Here is a 20288-nt window from a genome sequence, read left to right as displayed (position 1 = left end):
TGAGGAGCCTTATGAACAGCTATGCAAAACCAATGTACTGTGCAGACATGTCAAACCAGTGGCTGGAAAACAACTGAGGGCTTTTCAGTTAATCTCATGGAAATGTTACCTCTGAAATGTGAGGACAATTAAAATAGAAACATTTTAGTTTTCACCTTTGCTCAACATCCAGTTATATATGTTTGCTCTAGAATCCCAAATGTTTCTGAGTTCTGTAAGTTTAAAACACAGACATGACTGCTTGTTAGGAAGCTTAATTACACTTTCACTTTAGGTGTCCAAGTATGAAATTTTTGTTGCAGATTTTGGTATGAATATTAGTAATGAAGACAAACTGGGTCGTATTCCAGACTGATCTTCAGTCCCCAGAGTCTGATGAGATGTTACTGCAGAGCTTGGTCTTATTTTCTAATAATAAAAATAGAAGCAAGCCCRTCTTGTTGACAAGTTGATACAGTTTTGATTTCTGCCATATTGTGTGCAGTATCTTATGTCAGTGACAATACATTGCCAGTATTGGCTTATATTTTCCCATTGTAGCAGAGCTCAGGSTTTTTACAGTCTGAGCACAGCTGAAGCTGCAGAATGCAGTTTTAGGACTTGATATATGATTTGTCTTGCATTTTGGCTAGAGATGCTATATCRTGTTGTATTTTTTACACTGGCTTTCCATTACTGTGTAACTGCAAAGGGCTCAGTTGTGACTTGGACTCAGACGTCCTTACATTCTTGCAGAAGCTTAGGCTGGATACATAAGAGAAAGCGGACGCTGGATGTCTGTTTAATCTCCCAGTCCACATTGGCAGGAATCAATTAGGAATATAGAGAATTTAGCCTTACAATTACAAATTACGCTAAGTCTGAACTGATAAGAGACGTGTCATGCAGCAAGCGTCTTTCCCAGAAAAAAGGAGAGCAAGAAGCTAATTTTACTCCTTGCCTAGCATTATGTATAAGCTAAAAGTTTGACATATTTGACAAATAGCCCAACCKTTTCCTAAACTCAGCTTCCTAAGGAATGTGAAATCCAGGAGAAGGTTTACCCAGCCATAGCAAATAAAAATATTTATTTGTGTYGGGAGACTTCTGAGTTTCAAATAGTCCATGGGAGACTTTAATACGAGAAGTGTGCATGGGGCCTTTGCCTTAAGTGGTTGACAAGAATAGCAGCACATTTCATTAGTTCCTATGTTTAAACATGTAAATATTACGCTGATTAAATATTATTTGAAGCTGTTGTTTTAAATGTGCTGTGTTCTCATAAAGCTAACTCACAGGTTGCTCTTTCCTCTTATCACTGACAAAGGAAACTTGCAGAAGTGTTCAGAAACAGATGTTAATGGTAACTTTAAGCTAAATTTAGCTGTTGTACTGTGTGTAAGTTTGCACTCTGACTAATCTACAGTGATTTGGTATAGTTTTTAACCAACCATATGAATAACATTGGATAATATCTTTTGATTAGACTAGAGACTTATTCTAAATTCATACCATCAAAGGAAACATTTAAAACTATGCTGAAGCATATTCATGATTTATCTGAACTAAAACATCATAAGAAAATGTCCTGCTCCAGTAGAAGTCAATGCCAAAACTTCTCTTGCTTTTGTGGAGGCAGGATATGGACCATAGTCGTAATAAATCCTTTAAGTACTTTAAATATATTACATACTTAAGAAATTCTGGGAGATCCCTGTTTTGTTTAAATTAGTCATACTGAGTGCAAGCAGTCTAGGTAGTAAAGACGACTGTGGCATATCGTTTGTTTGAGACCTGTTAAAGGATGATGTTTGTCACAGTCATGTGGAACAAAGGGACCAAGTTATGAGCTCTGTCAAACTGCCTCTCAAATTTTATATTACTGTATATTACTTTAACATATGTGGAATGTGTTTGTACTACAGTAGACTGTAGTAGGCAACTGAAATAGGAAAATGTTATGGGGGAAGAGGCCTTTCTAAGAGTTGCAGTTTATCAGAAAAATATGTTAATTTATTTAGAAAAGTCAAAAACCTAGCAAAAGCTGTCAGTGCGGGTGTGTGGCACGTACCCAGGTGATAACATACGGACCTTTGCTGGTGTGGCATTTGTTTCATGGAACAAGGTAGTTCTGGCCGTACCCTCGGTATGGTCATGACGCTATGCAGAAATGAGTAAAAAGAGTGGTTTGAGTGTTAGGTTTTTGAGTGGCATTTACAAAGACAGTCATCACAGTTCTTTGCATACTGTAGCTCTGTTTCTTCTGGTTTTAGCCGATCTGCAGAAAGAAGGATTTTGCATAGGGACAGTTCTCCCACACGGACGCATCCTCCTCCCTCTCCTCCCTCCCCCCCAAATAACGCTTCTCTGTTGGAAAGCAGAGCCTGCCAAAATGTTGAAGAAAGCAGACTTTCTGAAATCATTCTCATCCTTATTATCTCTGAAAATAAATCAAGGGAAAGGTATTATCCTTTGCACTTTTTTTGGCTTTTATTAGCTGTAAAAAAAAAAAAAAAATCTTTCAGATCGCCTTTAGCAGCCCGAGCAAYGAGCAACAATCTTGCCATATATGGTGCAACTTGTTTAGTTTTGTTACTGATAAAAATCACAGTAGACGTCCAGATGCAGTTAGCTTTGGAGATGTCTGGGTAGCACATCAAGGGCAAAATTTTGACTGTCCAGCCCTTTTCCCATTTTCCTCAGAATCTTTGCCTCTCGATTTTTATAAGCTATGCACTGATTAATTGAAGACATTAAAGGATAATATCCTGCCCCTAAGGAAGTTATGCCAAGTCTTCCCTTTGTTTCAAGGAAGCAGGCACAATACCAACTTAGAAGCATCTTAAGGCATAAGGAACTGATGGGTTCTCCACTAGTTTTCTGCTGTCTTCCTGATCTMCCCATACATAATCAAGGATGTCTTACTTTTCTCATATTTATTATCACCTCATCAGTTTGCAACTGTACTTTTCACAGTATTCGCCTACATTGTTTATGAGGAAATTAATGGAAAAAGAAATACTTTTCATTTTGCATTATTTTTAGCTGACCATGTAGTATATGGTATAGTCCTTAGCCTCAGAAGGCATCCGGGATCTCAGAGTTTCCATCTAGTCTGGAGGAGGGAAGAGACTGATGAAGCAGCTTTGGCATTTTGATCAGGGTGCCCCTTGGCACAGCTGTTAGTGACCACAGAGGTTTTTCCATGCTTCTTTTCCGTAAGCTGGGATCTTGATTTTCAGCCCTGTTCTGTCCATGCTCTTCCTTTGCCTTTGTACTTCTGATCTTCTCCAACGACTGTGTTGTTTAGGGTCTTAATTTAGTTGCATCTATAAGCAGTAGGGAATTATTGCAGATACCCAARTGTCTCTCACTAGGGACATTCAGCATCTTCCAGAATTGTACACCTGTGGCTTTGATCATGAAATGGAATATATTTCGACGCCCAAATTCACCCATTCCATTTTAGAGAGCCCCTCTTGCAGCACATGCTGCAGGCCAAAATGTGTGAATTATTATATAAATATAATGACAGGCAAAATGATGGAGTGTAGAATAACATGATAGTGTTTAGATTGCAGATGCTCCCCCAAAATATCTGCTAACATAAATGCCAAGAAACCTACGTGCAACTATTTGAATATGTCTTTATGGGTCTGTTCTATCACATAAATCTTTTTCTTTTTTTTTTTCTTTGCTTAGCTATACCCTTCTTTATGGCAAAACTGTTGGGAAAAGAGACTTTTTAGATTACTTTTTTTCACCCCATCTGGTGGGGACTCAGAGATGGGTAAACATTCAGTTCTGGCAGCATGACAAGAACTGGTGCGGCTGCTTTTATCGTACATGTCTTTAACTCTTTGAGCAGTTTTCTGGAGAAAATGTTAGCATTCCAACAGTCCTCCTCCTCATATTTATTGGTTGCAGAGATATAGAGTAGCACATCTGGAAAGTTGCTAGCTACCCAGGACTACTGTTTAAATGAACTGCAACTACCATATCATGGATTGKTGGGTCAGAAAGGCACGTTGCCACAGTGCAGCCAAAATCAAAATGTGATGTTTCTAATCAGAAAGCCGTGTTCCTGTGGGTGTTTTAATTTTATTTCATTTAAAAATAATCTATTAACCAGTTTAGAAGAATAGTTCCAAAAAAAAAAAAAAAAACAGTAGATTGATTATTACAATTATTTAACTCTTCTTTATATACCTCTCTAGCCTGCAGGAAAAACAACCATATGTTTTTTCTTTAGAAAATGTTGGCCATCAGCATATGCATTCTTTCCTTCAAGAATGCAGGAGAGCAACCAAACACCGGAGGTTATATCCTTCTCAGGAATTCTCTTTTGAGATATGTTTTTGGTCTGCTTCAGTCTTAAAATCAAATGAAATATGACAACTTAGTTTTATTTTTTTTTCTCATTGTTAACACATTTTAAGCTATTTTCAGGTTTAGGGTCGCAAGTAAAGGACGACTCTATTTTCATACTGGAAAAACTGCAGCCTCTTTATTTTCTGGTAACAATAGGAAAGAATCCCAAGAGTTAACATCGTGTCAGATTTATGTGACTGAGCTTAAAGACATTTATCCTCATCCTGTTTTCTTAGCATGCACTGTACTTCTACTTAACATGAAGCCTGCTGTGTGAAAAGGTGTTGCCTTAAAATGAATTCAGCTATTTTCAAAACAAATTCAGCTAGTTTTAAACCTGCTGTCAAAACAAACAACTCACAAATTGCTGTTAGAAATGTCCTGTTTTCCATGTTTTCTGTATCATATCTAAATACACATATCACGTATAAATAAATGAAGCTGACATATGCTTACCTCAGATGCATATTGGTTGACATAATCATTCTTCTCTTCTATGTAGTGTTTTGTACTACAGCTATTTTAAATTGAATGGGGGTTTCAATCCCAAGCCAGGTTATTCTTGAAGCTTTTCCTCAATACTATCTACTAATGACTAGTTTAACTATTTTAGTAGTTTTTTTTTTTTTAACTGGTTTTTACTGGTACCAGAACTACTAGTTTAGTAGTCATGCATTATTTTTTCTATTTCTAGATCATACAATGGGAGAAATGAAATGGTGACAGACTGAACAGTGAGCTCACAGGATTTATTTTGCCTTACCATCATCTAAAATCAGGAGAGAAGGCAATTGAGAGTGACTTTTTGTAGCTGTATGAGGCTAACAAGAGGGTCTTATCCCTTTGCAGAGCCTAGAAACTGTTAGCAGTTTTTATTTTTTCTGTAGAACAGCTCAAAAAGACATTTAGGAAGTGGGATTACCGCAAAGTCAGTCGAYGTCCCCTGGAGAGTAATTGTCAAGGAACAGAGCGTATCCGTGTCTATACGATGTGACACATTTGCTCCCCAAAGGAGATGAGGCTTTAGCCCATCCCTTCAGAGCACTGCCCTAGAAGATGCACACTTGAGCCCCACAGTAACATTTGAGGGATTTAGTCTTCTACTTGGAGTTAAATCTTCATTATTAGATCACTGTTTTCAAAATAGTTCAGTGATAGCCTGTGGGCTAAATCCAAGCATCTGTGTTCTCGGGGGTGAGCGGCAGGAGAGACGAATATTCAGGCTGGCAAAGGGCTCAGGCTGGCCAGTGCAAGTTGAAATATCTGTAAAATCAATGAAAGCTAGGGGTTTTTTTTCGCTTGTGTTAAAATCATGGCTGGAACTTGAGCTTTGAGACAAACTTAAACACATTACRGATTTTATTTGGACAAGGCTGTCAAAGCTAGAAATACCTATTAAAGTGTTTATTCTCTTTAGTTCAGATACACTTTTGCTACTTCTAGAAAAGGGCTTAATTTAACTGCACATCTTTTCATTCAAACATTTCTCCTATATAATTCCCTTTCTCTTCTCTGCTGTGATTGTGGAGACTCCAGCAGATACTTGACAGTCTTATTTCAGATAGGATAAATTGCTTCTACCTGAGGCTTGTTGAGTGAAAGGTTCTCGGTTTCAATGCATTCAGCAAAAGAAAAAGAAGAGAAATTATTTTAAATAATTTAAGATCTTCTAATTTACTGTTAGTGTATGTAATCCACTGATCACTAATTTGTACCTTTTAGAGACAGTAGTATTTGGAAACATGGCTTCAGATAGCTTGCTTTGACAGAATCAGAAGCAAGGAGGTTCAGAAACCGGGTTGCTGGAAGAGAGCCAGGTATAGCAGAGCTGAGATGAGAGAGGAGGATATCAAGCACAGTATGCCTGTGTTTATGTTTTGCAATATAAAAGCCTGCAGAATATCCACATGAAAACAGAATAATGTTATTCACGTCCAAATGGTGTGAAGGAGAACTCCATAGATTTTTACATTTGGCGTGGATTCAAATCTCATATATAGATATATATATTTTTTTTTAACAGAGGACAAGCAGAATCCTAATGAGGTTAACATACTACTTTTATGGTTTAAGAAAGCATAACAATGGGTCTAAGAACATAGCCAAAASTTTTAATTACTATACAGACACTCTTGAAATAATAATTAAAAATATCAGGTTTTACATCCTTCTTCAATAAAACTTATCCAGGCTGTTAGTAGAAGCRTGTGTTATTTAGAATTTTTTAGTAGTGTTATACAAATAGTGATKTGAATTGTTGTTATCTGCTTCAAGGAATGTATTTCTTTTGCAACCAAAAAAGAGTGAATAATAAGCATGGATGATGTTCTTTATTACTCTGTTAAGTGGGAGTTGTCACATTACTAGTGATCTAAGCAGGAGTATCCAGTAATTCAGTGTTATTTCCCATCATGCACAGTTTCATACAAGAACCTTATAAAAATGACAAATGAGGAAAAACAGAAATTAGAAATAAATGGCTAGAGCATGCCAGCTTTGCCTGGCACTCCTGGGTGTGCCTTTAAGTGGCAAAAGCTGGTTTCTGCTCAGCTTCAAAGGGTTAATTTAGTAGAGCAATGTGCGTGTTTTTAATGCTGGATTACAAATTTATCTGCTTAAAAATTTAAAAGTTTAAAAGGTGAACTTACAAAATATTCTAGGGCGCTTCAATTTTCATCGAGTTTGGCCATGGTCAGGCAAAATGGTGTACATGGTTGATCCAAAAGAGTGAAGGCTGACTGTCAGATCTTTACTTACAAACTGTCTTCAGTGTTGTCCCGGCTTTTGTTTGCTTTGCTATTATTATTTCTTAACACATTGTTGCCAGTTTTAGGAAAATACAGCAGTTATAKCTCCTTGAAAAAATTTTCTCAGAAACTTTTGGAAACCAGAAAACAGGCTAGAATATAGTGCTTAATATGTAGAATTTAGTTGATTAACAAAAATTCAAGGAAGAAAGAACTGCTGTAAATTTTCAGGCTATTACAATCCTTCTCCTGGAAATGTGTTGATGAGTTTGCTGCCTGCAAGTAATTTGTTTTTGAGAAAGAATAAGAGCAGTCATTATGCCATGCAAGGAAATTTTTTCAACCTGTGAGAAAAACTAAAATTTTCCAGAGATGGTGATCTGAAACTGTTGTTTAAATAGAAAGTTACACCTAATAAATTGGAAGTCTGTTAGCTGATTCTTCAACAACAAAGCTACAATTTCAGGGAGCCCTAATTACAAGGATAAAAACAGTAAAACGTGCACATATGGTCTGAATGCTTATCCTGATGGTTAATCTTCACTATTTGTGGAGGGTGTTTTTAAACTATAATTCAAAATCATGCATTACAGGAATTTTGCTGTGGGATATTCAGGAGTCATAAGCAGTCAAAAATCAACTCAGTCAGCAGACCCTGCAGGAGCCAACTTCCCTATTTTTTTTCTGTTTACAGCAATAACTTATAACAAGGATAAGTAATCCGTGGTTTTAAGAAAATATTTTTTTAGTGTCTACGCCTTTCTTTTAAGTTGCAGTTCTGTTTTCTTTAAATCTTACTATGGTCCTTGGAGGCTTTTGCAGTATGTACATGCCTACAAAGTGCTTACCCGTTGCACCCTCTGAGAACTGCATGCAGTAGGGACACATGTAGAAGCACACTTGCATCCAGGTATTTGCCGGTGCTTGCATAGGCATTATATTCAAATGTGAAAAGTTGGCTTTAAGGAGTCATTTTTGAGACATATGCAGAAAAAGACAACTTCTTGCTCTGCAGCTAAATGCAGTTCTGGCAAAGAAAGTTGTCTGCGGAGTGACTGCACATGTCTTTTCTAAGCACCATCTCCAATGACTTGCACCTTATTACATTATTAGATTGTTAGATTATATGTGTGTGTCAAGGGTTATATGGCACATGAGATTAATGCTTGTGCTGTTCATTGGAGGGGAACAGAATTTGACAGCCACAGGTTGCTAAATYACATCTGCTTGTGGCAGAAACCTGGGATTCAGCTTATGCTGTGCACAATGTGCCAGCACTTACCTTCAGGAGCTTTAAAATTTGCTAAAGGAAAATAGCAATGGGAAAAAATGCTAAACTGGAGGAATATACTATCCACTATTCTTCAGACGAATAAGTGGTAAATTTATGTGTGAATGTGTGTGTGTGTAGAAAGAGATTTGGAATAGCTTGAAGTTGTTGTGGTAAGTATATAGTATACTTCTGCTTTATTATATGTATTTTAATCTCAGGACGTGTCTGTATTCTGATGGGTCCAGTTCTGTAACAGTGGAACAACRTTTTCTCTTTTGATCAACAGCATGTAAACAGAAAGGAAAGACAACTGTGTGCATAGTCCAAAGAGCTTAAAACTATTTGCGTATGTGCAAGTTTCACCCTTTCCATAACATGCTGCGTATAGAGCAGCTTAATCTTGCCCCCGTTGTGAAACCGCAAAGCTTGGTGAATTCATAAAGCACGTTCAATCAAGCAGGAAAGAACCAAATTTTAAAAACCATTTGGATTAAAACAAGTCAGAGATCCCGTCTTGTTTGGGACAGAGGCCTCTCTTGCCGAGAAACCGAGGCCACTCTCACGACGTGTGCGAGTCCAAGCGTTTGCCCGCCTGCACGAGCAGGTCCGCGTGCGCCTGGAGGTGACGCCGCTTGAGCGAGGCTCCACCGCCTCATGAGGTGTTTGCGCCTGGCCACCTCTGCTCCCCAACTCTGTTTGCTGCCAGCATCTTCAGGCTGGGGAGATGCTGAGGTTTCTAATATTAAATTCTTTGTCCTCATCAGTTCATCCTTGCAAGCATGCGGTTTTATCTCAGCAATTGTCTTGTTTTTTGAAAACAAAATCATCTCTGGGAACTCCTAGGTGTCGCAGCTACTACTTTGCACCTAGCCAGCTATGTGACGAACTCAGATTTGACACTTGCTCAGAGATTTCTAAAATTGTGGTTCTTGCATGGTCTTATTCACCTGTCACGTATTGAGCTGAATGAGATTAGAGCTGGCTTCCAAGTTTTTATTACATTTGTTTGTAAACTACTTATTTCTGCTTTTATCTTAGCATATGCTAAGTTTGCCAGTTTTTTAGGACTTGATATGAAAGCACATAGTGAAAAATTGAGCTAAGGGAAAACCAAACRAAAAATAGTCAACATATCCAACCAGGGTAAATATTTGTGGTGCAATCTTGAAACAAGAACTACTTATTTTTCTCATTTTGCATGTGCACTTTCTTTTACATTCCTGGAAAATAAGTTAATTTAAATTCTTCCATATTTCAAATCTAGATTCATGTGCACTAAACATCAAATTTATAATGCAAGCTTGTTCCTTTTTAACTTACTCAGCCTTCGTATTTATTTTAAAACTCTCCAGTTGTGTGAGGCCCAGCACACCCTGTCTGCATTTAAATGCAWGTAGAGAGATCGGCTGCCTTATTGTAAGAAAGGGCTTGTTTGCTTCAATGAAAAAAGTTACTGCTGTCTAATAGCACATACARCTTCTAGCCCTGGGACTCATTCACCGAGTGTTTAACTGCAGAAATGAAATCGGCTTTGTTGCAAAGCAACACATTTCAGTGAAGCAAAAATTCCATTTCTGTTAAATCGCATTCCAGTTTTCAGGATAATGATGTGTTTAATTTACCACAAAACATGGTAAACTACCTATAGTATGACTTTTTTTATTACTCTTTTAGATTCATTTTATTTAATTTTATTCCCTTTTTTCATTTTAGTGAAACAGGTATCTGTACTTTTTATTTAAACCTCACTGTTAGTTTTCTAGCACTTAATTTTGATATTTTAATGCTTGCAAAAACTTTCGAGTTCCTGGTTTCTGAAAAGAATAATAGTTTCATTATTTGCATTACTAAGCATGGCACAGACGAGACCCAGAAGCCATTAATACTTCAAATATGTGGATATCATGCTGAACACAGACTCTTTTTTTTTTTTCCCTATAAGCCATACAGTACCACACAGCTGAAATGATTGCCATTAACATCTTATTTTCCTGGATTTGCTTGAAGCATTGAAACTGCTGCGCGTTTGCTTCAATTGTTTTGTTTTGCTTTTTACTACTCCACTAAATACTTTAATCATTCCCCCACCTATGCTGAAGTACAAGCGTGTACTGAGAGCTGAGCGTGCATCAGAGCAGGCGGCGCCACGTGTTTGGGGACTCCAGCGAGCCAGGACAGCTTATTCTGCTCTGTTTTCCCGAGTGAAGCCTGGCGGAGGTCGCGGGGGTGTTTCCCCCGGAGGGTGGTGTGTCAGGACCTGCTGCGCCTCCGGCGGTAGCTGCTCCTGGCGCTTTCCGGGGCRCGTGCGCGGCGAGGAGCGGGCCGAGGTGCCTGCCTTTCCTGTGACTTCGTGGCACGTAAGCATCAGCGCAAGCTGGAGGAGCGAGTGAATTGTGGCGAGTAGCTGAGAAACGCATGGCTGCAGGTTAGCCTGGATTTGGCAAGTAGAAGTTCTGTCAGCTGAAATCCTGTTTCTCCCACCCGTTTCTTCATGACAGCTCCTCAGACTTCCCATGCGGAGAGGACAGTCGCAGCACGACGCCAGACAAAACCCCCACGAGACGCTGTAACCTTGTCTTGTAGCYTGTTCTCCTGAGCAGACCCCGAAGGTCTGCTAGTTCTCTTCATCCCCAGACACATGTTTACTTGCACATGTAAGCAAAAAGCTTAAATTTTTGGAGGCACATCCGTGGGAAGCAATTTTCTTCCTGAACTCAGCATTGCTATTTTGACACTCTCCCAGGTTAATCTCTATTTCAGCAATGACGTGTGGACGTTTGCGAGGCTCTCTGCTTAATGTATATGTACAGCTGTCACCTAGAAAATAAACTGTTCAGTTCACAAAAGCAGACCACAGCAGACTGATATCAACGGCTCAGAATAATAGTAAATAATATGTTAATGTGCTCTTTTAAGTTWAAAGATTGTTCCCTGAACAATCAGTCTGATCTTTTCCTTTTATTTAACTGAGTTAACTTCATTTTTTCAGGTTATTAATCATTTGGTGATAGTTTCATTCCTCCTGCTTTCTAGAATACAGTTTTTCAACCTGGATATTCCCAGGCTCTGTGAGATGTGTTATTTTGGGGTTTGAAAACACTAGTAATACAGCACTAAAGAAATACTGCAGGTAAGAGGTATCTGATATAAAAATAGTCATTATGCTGAAAGGTAATTCAGAATATTATTTAAAAATTGCTTGCCATTTTTCTGCAAGTTTCACTACAGGAAAAATGTGTGTTTCTTTGTGGCAGCAGCCCTCAGTGCTGTTTGTAGGCGTGTGCAGATTCTGGTGCGGCTGTGTGCAGCAGTTTTCTGTAGATTCTGTACATACCTGGTTTACTGAAAACAGGCAGGCGACGTCTTGAGTATTTGGTTATTATGGCAGAATTTACAGAAAATTTGCTAATCTTATTTATGTGAAATATTAACCGCAGTTTGGGAAAAAAGGGACTGATGCACTTGTATAAGAAGAAAACTGACTTGAGGAAGATTTGCTATCGAAGCAAAACTGAGAAATCTGGGAACACAGCCTGACCATGGAAAGTACTTTTCTTACCACAAATATGACATCTACGTTTTATGAAACCTACTTATTACCAGGGGCCAAATTCTGCGGTCCTTACGCAAGCAGAACTTTCACTGAAAGTTCACTGAGGACGATAGAATTTGGCCCCAAGCTATTTCTTTTCCATAGAAAATTACTTCATTTGTAACTTCCTCTTCTTATATTTCTTAGTAATGGCAGAAATGTGAGCTAGCTGTTTGATTTCAAGCGAACAAAAGCTTTGAGGGCTCACTGCGAAATTGCAACTTTATCTTTCAGTGTAATAGAATAAAGGAGTAAATTTGTAGACGTGATGGTTTACTTAGAGGAAAAAAATATGTATTTGGATAGCTATGTAGAAAGGAAACCGATGTAGATGCGTGAGTTTTTCCATCTAAGTAAAATGAGAATGATTTGGTTTTGAACGGAAGAACWGTGACTTAGGATGTTACAAACACCTGAATTAATATTGGAGTTTGGGGGTATTTCTGAAAGGACCAAGCAGCCACAAGCTAGCACTGAATGAGATATAAGCTACTTGCATTACCCTAGCTGGTTTTAGAAGTATAGCGTTCAACCTTGGCTAGTGTATGCAGTCCTCTAAAGCTAATATAAACRTGCCCATACTGCTCTGTAGCATGTCCTGTAGACATGCCCAGTGGGGCAGTAAAATCGGAAAATAATGGCAAAGAATATATAGGGAGCTACTGTACCCTATATCACTTGCACGGGTGACAGCTTTCATCTTGCAAGCTCTGATAAGGAAACAAGCTACCACAGTTATACATGGGACCAGTTTCTGGTTCGTGCAAGTACTCTTATTTTAGCAAGTGTGTTGTATGTTGTCAGGAATGTGTGCACAGGTAACATATGCAGAGTCAAGCCATAAATGAACAAAAGGAATATGGGGCTGAAAGAAAATCTACCCTTAGCCTTCCTCTGCATTGCACTGCTGGCATGTATTAAAGGTTTGTGTAAAATGAGAGAGCAACGATCAGTCACTTGGCTGTATCGGAAACGTTAAAGATGATTGGATGCATCTGGACTTAAACTACAACAAAGCATGAAATGCTGGTCGCGACTGTTGTCGCTAGCTCGATGTCCTTTGCTCTCGGCAGGATCGATATTTGACCCTCGGTGCATTTGTCCAGTACTGCACAAATTCGGATTCCGCAGGCTCGGAAGGGGCTCGGGGCTGCTCCGAGTCAAACAGCCAAACCAAAAGCTGGTGGTATCAGTGTGGTCCTGAGTGGGAAAATAGCTGTTGCCTATAAGCAGCTATTGTTCGGTATCCGTTTTGACCATTTCTGTTACGGGACCGAAGACTGAATTGCTGTGCAGGAGGGACAAAAATAAATAAATGAATAAAAAGAAATCCATTAGAGCATTTTGCTGTCAGCGTGTGTCCGTGTGGTGKTTTGCCAGCAGACATGAGGGAACTCTTCCCATTCTCCTCGCTGATCGGAAGTCTTGTGAATGTAGTTAGCGTGGCACAGAGCCCAAACTAATATACCCTGCGTCTCGTGGCTTCCCGTGGCTTAGGGCTCGGACAAAGCGAGCTTGCAGAGTACCGCATAGACGCTCGCTTGGGTTAGTCCCATCAGGTCAGTGTTGAGTTACATCTGAAGGAGCGTTTTGGAGAAGCTGCCACAGCGGTTCATTTTGTGAATAAACTGACAGCGCAAATTTTCCAGCRTTGGCTCTTTGTTTTAGCAAATGCATTTAAAACAATGAATTTCAAATTTTGACTGGTAGTTAAACTTTCTCTTCCAGGCTGAATCGCATTACTGATCTCCTTTGAATATGACTTATCCTAGATTAATTTTTGAATTATGTATAAATTGTTTAATCACCTGTGAAATTTAACAACTTTCAGCTTTTCATTTCATTAGCTGTGAGATGAATGTCAATTAAATGTGTTTGGAAGGCCGGAGCTTGATGACACATGCAGTGAATACCGCTGAGGACTCTGTTTCATTTAATGCAGTAATAATAAACACTCCATGGGCAATATTTCAGCAATCAAGAACACTTTTGCAGGCTTTTCTATCTATAAGTGTTTGGCTAAATGACAAAATTGAGAAAAAGGGCTTAAAAGAAAAAATAAAAGTCAGGCTTGCTGCCTTAATGTAACCTTCCTGGCTGAAAGTATATTAATTGGCAGAAATAATTACGTCAGAATAGAGCAAAGAAAGAGCTTCATTGTGCACAGCAGTGGCACAAAATGCACGCTCCTTGGCTTGCAACTTCTTTCCTTAGCGTTGCGATCTGGACTGTCTGATWAGCAGACTTCAAAGTGAACCTCGCAAAATTTATAGCACATTTCCACTCTTTTCATTCCATCCATTTGTGCGTTATGCCAAGTTCCTCTGAAGTGTTTTACAGTAGGAAACGTTCTTCCCACGCAGAAGCTGCTCCCAGATTCTTCATGTGATACTTCTTCAGCATTCAAGGGTTAAAATTTGGAAAGATATGTCTTTAGTTTCTCTTATATACAATAGCTCAGTGCCTGGTGCTCTCACCAGGACCCTGCGAGAGTTCAGAGCCTGCCATGTCCTCAACCTCAGAGGGGTCAGGCCCAGGAATAACCTCGCATAGCAGCAACCCGATCTGCTGCTCSGTGGAAGGATTAGTGCGGTCGCATGGGGCTGCCTGTGTTTTATCAAATGGCACCTTGCTGGAATATACATGCCTTTTTCATAAGGACTCATACCAGTGTCCCAGGTGCTGGCCCAAAGATTTTCAATAGGGTCCTTGTTTCCCTGGTCCAGTGGTTGATGAATTATTGTATCCCTTCAAGACAGAAGGGGAAAGGGATTCAGCCTTGGGTACACAAGGCATGGTCATCATCTTATCTTTTAAGTAAAAGGACCATAACTGCTGTATTTCATGCACTACTACCATTCTCTATACTTTTGGCTATATATTCAAAGAAACCAGTGATCCCATTTTTTCAGGTACCTTCAGCTGAACAATTTGGTTTTGCAGGTGTCTGACTGGTTCTTGGCTTAAAATAAGTGCAAGAAACTGGGAAAACCAGCATGAATTTGTAAAAATTTCCTCTTTTTCAGGGGGGGGCAGAGGGAGAGGAAGTCTAAGAGAGTAAATACTGAAAGATTGCATGTGAATACCCCTACTATTTCTCGCTTGTTCATACTCATCAAAGTTAAGTATTAATTAGAATAACAAGAAAAATGAAAGCCATAGGTTAAATTAGTTCAGTCCAGTTTCCTGTAAGCWGATTCCCCACTAGAGTGAGCAGACTGCTTCAGCATAAGTTGCTGATACAGGTGGTTTCTCCTGCAAAGAAATCAAGTTTGAATGAGYCTGAAGATTGCACAACCATCTTGCSCTGTCAGAGAAGGTCTCCCTTGGTCAGGGGTGYGACAGGCAGAGAAAATGCAGTGCAGGAAGCTGGGCTTTGCTACTCTTTCCAGTTTATTTGTTCTGTGGATAAATAAATTGAGGGCTTGAGTCTTCAAGGCTGTCAGTGGGCCACCTTTGGAAGACCTTCCCTTAGAGAAATGGGAAAATCAGCCACGCGTTCAAATTGGTCCTAACTGTTACGGGAAGGCTTCTGTGCGATTTCATGGCCATCTTTTTCCGCTGAGCTTGTRTTACTAAGTATTTCTGGAATTAGATTAAAGAAAAAACAACTTTTTTCTTTTTTTTTGCACAACTTTGGTAGTTTATGTCGAGATGCCCTACTTTGAAACAAATCTGACCCTGTCCTATGCGTTGAGTTGGCTTTCATGCTCTGTGAACTGTGACATGTTCAGACATTAGGCTTTAAATTGGGACTGGCAGACCTTGGATCAGTATTGTGGTATTTGTAACCTCTAGCATTTTATATCCCATTCTCCCACTCTCCCCCAGGATCTCCTGCCCTCACTGGCACTGGAACGATTGCTGTCACAGTGGATGATGTCAACGACAATGTCCCCACGTTTGCCTTTAATGTGTATTCTTCCACTGTTCCGGAGGATGCCCCTACAGGGACAGATATTTTGCTAGTAAACTCCTCAGATGCTGATGCTTCTACAAATGCTGTTATTAGGTAGGTCGTTTACTGTTACTGTATGTAGTACTGCCTCATACCTTGCCTGCAGATTTTGTTTCCTGATGTCACTCACAAATATGACATGAGCCCTAAGACAGGAAAGGACAGTTGTATATTTGCAGCTAAATTAAGTAAGCAAACGTAGCTTTTTTGATAAGCTTATAGAATTGTATTGAAGACAAATAGAATTGCAGTATTGTTCTTAATWTTTTACCAAGTTAAAAGCAAAGCAAATGAGATTTTAACTCACATCTGAGTTTGATTGTTGGTGGGTTAAATGTAATTGTTTTATTCCTATTTCTCTAAGTTTAGAGACAAGCAGAAATTAAAAAAGAAAAGAAATCTAAACCCCTTAAACTCTAGAGTATGTCATAAATGGATTAAGCGCCTTAACTGGCAGTTTTTATATGTATGTTCCCTGCATAATGAAATATGATATCAGCTGTGAATACTGTGCATTACTGCCTCTCATTAGCTAGTACAGACTTTGAAAAGGCTTAAGCCTTATATTTAGTATACCTTTAGAATTGAAGCCTTGTAATTAATAGTTAATAGGTATACTACTACTTTTTTTAATGTATTCCTGAAGGAGCTAGAAACCCTTGTTCTTGGCAGCTGACAAACTTCTTAAGAATCAAGTCAAAAGAGGTTTGGGAAAGGGTTTGGCGGGGAAGAGGATGACATGTAGTTAGGTTTCAGACTTCATTAACAAACCTGATACAAAAGCCACCTTTGGGGCAAGGCTCAATCTATCTAACTTGTGACCGGCAAACCTAAAAACATGTACAGAATGTATTTTGGAAATCTCATCATCTTTGAATTTTAGCTGTTAAGCCAGTTAAATCTAGAAACCAATATCACTTTGTGAGCCAACTCTGATTTTTGCATAAAAATTTTCAAACTCTGGTGGCTAAAATTTTTCTTGTGATAGCATACATATATTTGGGGAAGGCTACAGTATCTTATTTTGATCCTAAAATAGTATTTCGTACGTAGTGTAGTTTAGATGACTGCTTATGCAGACTTAGATGTGTTTATAATAAACAAGATGAGTAGCTAGAATATCTCCCAGCATGGAATGCATAGTACTTCTCTATAGTGTGGGAGACACTACAGGCCATTGAATGTTGAACAGCTCGTAGATTAATAAATTCTGTTACTTGCCTTGGAGTTGCATTCACATGTTTTCATATAGTTTGAAGTTACTGTGTTCATTGGGTAAATTTACAATCAAGTAATGTCTGCAGTTTAGAGCCCAATTTACAGAATGAAAATTACATAAGACAAAAAGATTTATCCCATTCAGAAAACCAATAAAAAGTTAGAATTTGGCATTTCTACTTCATGTGCCAAATGATTTGCACTACTCAGCTGATGCAACAGTGCTTCTTAAGTAGGCACTGTGCTGAGCACTCTGCAGAGAYGAGAGTGATGACAACGCTAAGTGGCAACGACAAGCCCTTTCCCACTGAGGACTGGTGTATTCCTAAGGGAATACAAAGCAGGCTAGTATTAGTTATTAATCCTGCCTTGGTATTCCCAAGGACCAATAGGTAATCCGTTTGCATTTAACTTTTGTGTATGCAAACACTTGTATCTCTGTTCCCAAACATGCACAAGAGTATAAAAGTAGCTTAACTTCATCTACTTTTATCATTTCATCTCAGTTTGTTCTGCAAAGTACAGGAGAATGTCGTTATGGTCGTAATTAAAAAAATAATAAGTAAAATAAAAGAAAACAGAACTACATTATAGCTAAATGAGTGTGTATGAAATACTGTAATATATTCTTTCTGTCTAGCTGGAAGGCTAGAATAGGAACTTTATGTTTTGACATCTTTAAAGACTTGAAAAGTGTTCAAACTTAGCATTTATTGAATTGTGAAACAATGGAACTTTTAATTCTRTTCACTCTCACTCTACAAACCATTTCTGGAAAGCTTCTTTGGTAAAAAGAATTTCACACAAAGCACGACTGATTGCAATGATTGCATCTCAGGRTTAGAAATTATCCGAGTGCTCTCGGATTTCTTTAACGTAGTTGAATTGCATGGGTGTTTCTGCTGTTAGTCTGTATCATTTACTCACTACATCATAGTAGAACATGGCTCTTCTATAAGTAGCTGTTTAAAAAAAACTGTTCTGAGGCTTTGTTTGGCACTTTTTAGACTGGGGAACACACTTTATTTTTCTTGGACATAATTTGTTCAGATTCAGCGTTTAGAGTAATGTAAATGTTAAAATATGACTGGTATTACAAAGCTGGCAAAAGCTAGATGGGCCAGAATGCATGGAGTCTGCTTTTCAGAGGTGTTGAGCACTCAAAACTCCTTTTCAGTTTTGTCAGACCCCTTTCAAAATCAGATTTTTGGTTTTCAAAGATGATGTGTAAAATCCCACAAAAAGATTTTCATGTTCAGTTAAACATGGACTAAATTATGCAAAAAGTAGTTAATCTTCTGTAAAACTGTTACATATCCATATCTGCCAACTCTTTTTCTCCTAGTTCTGGTGCTAACCTGTAACAGTCATGAAAAGGGACTGCTGAGCTTGTTTTTGGTAACGCTCGCTTGAGTAATATTGTTAAAGGTAGTACRGATAATACAGGTCAGCACAGATTGGTAGAAATGGCCTGATTTTAAGTGGTTCCATCATGAAGCAGTTCCTTTTATGCTAGTTATCTTTACAAATTTTGTTATTTTATTTATTTATTTTTTTTGGTAAATATGCTGGGAATCTGTCTGRAAACATACTTCCGTTGTCTGGTTGGTTTACATGAAACTGTACTCAGATATAAYTCAAATACCTGTGGCTAATTGTGATTTCAAATGTAATTTGTTATTATTTCCTTTAAAAAATGTTTTCATAGCATCKTTTCAGTGCTAAAGCTTGAGCTGCTCTTTGTATGTGGAAGTACACAAGAGACGTGCTAGCTCCARTGTGACACCTCATGCAGTTTTAAAACGTTGTAGATCACAGATGAAATCTGTGCTACTGATATTTAGGGAGATTTAAGTGRTGCTTTAGGCTTTGTGCGTGTTCTTTCAACCCTAGATGCACATTTCTTTAGCTGGAGAATAATTACATATGGCCATCACATTAAATCATAATTAAGCAATTAAAGGATGCTTATGGCATTCTGCAGAGGTTAATGACTGAACATGAGAAGCTGCCACAGCTGATTACGCAGGCTGGCTTCGGTCCTCGAGGTAAAGCTTCTGGCCTGCGTTAGCGTTTCTGTCAGAACCTCTTTTGATTTTAAAAAGGTGAAGATATTAATATAACTATACATCTTTTGTAACAGTTTTCTTCTGAGTCGTTTATAGAATCGTATACTTCAGAAAAGCTGCCTACGGTCTATCGGGCTTTTCTGAAGAAGCAATGAGAACCACAGTCATGGGCTGGTCTTTGGCAGGGCTATAATACTGAGCACGAGAATTCTTCATTTTAGCCCGTTTTTGTTTCCTTCATTTTGTAAAATGGCCATTATCTGTGTTAACAGAAATTCAGTGTTAACTGAGTTCCCCCAAAATACCACACACTACTCAAAATACCTTTGGGATTCATTCTGTACTAGCATAAGCTGAGTGGTTTCAAAGAGAAAAGACAAATGCACTGTGCTGATAAGCCACAGGTAGCCTGTACACAGAGCTATAGCGAGCAGACAGTCAGTTCTTACCAAATCAAAGTTTCAGACGTACACACACACATGCACACACACACACACACGTGTGCTCATGCGTACACAACAGCCAAAGGTCAAATTCTGCTCCTAATTAGTCCCTGTTAGTATAGCTCTGTGGTTACCAATTCCATCTGAATTGTTACAAATTAAAATTGACATCATCAATTAAAATTGACACAGCAAAACCGGGCTCAGTATCAGGAAATAACGTGAATTATAAATCTCCATGTTATTCTATAAAACAATCCTCCTTTTATTTCAGAAAGTATTATTTTTTTCTGGGTATAGTCTGCAGATTCATTTAGGAGTATGTCAGCTTTCTGGAGAAATACCAAAGCATTATCCCAGTTAAATCAGTATTAGAGACTTTCTCTAGCAGGCCACTTGCAGTTTTGAGAGAATGTCCAATTGTATTTCTAAATGTACTAAGGCTCAGTCTGCTCCTCATTTGCTAGAAGTCTGTCTGTGTTAAGCAGCTACATTTGGAAATCCCCAGAAACGTCACTTAAGACAGGCTTCAAACTGGAAATATGGAAGAGGGTCAAGTGAAGACAGATAAACAGGCAAAACAAAATCCATGTGTTGATAATGGTGGTTTAAACGATCTAAAAAATTGTTACTGACTT

General features: G+C 38.6%; 1 protein-coding gene across 1 annotated transcript in view; it reads left to right on the top strand.

Annotated features, from left to right (window-relative positions):
• Positions 1–20288, top strand: part of FAT4 (FAT atypical cadherin 4) — a gene marked incomplete at its 5' end in the record, with an annotated part of 143915 nt that overhangs the window by 88207 nt on the left and 35420 nt on the right. The window contains one exon of the mRNA XM_085323905.1: positions 15794–15974. Coding sequence (XP_085180031.1) covers positions 15794–15974 — 181 coding nt within the window. The remainder of the gene's footprint in view (positions 1–15793; positions 15975–20288) is intronic.

Source organism: Rhea americana, unplaced genomic scaffold (assembly GCF_003343005.1).
Source record: "Rhea americana isolate MKP2758 unplaced genomic scaffold, rheAme1 scaffold_89, whole genome shotgun sequence".
In the NCBI taxonomy this organism is placed as follows: Eukaryota; Metazoa; Chordata; class Aves; order Rheiformes; family Rheidae; genus Rhea; species Rhea americana.
The sequence above is the reverse complement of the archived record's forward strand: the minus strand, read 5'-3'. Positions and strand labels throughout refer to the sequence as shown.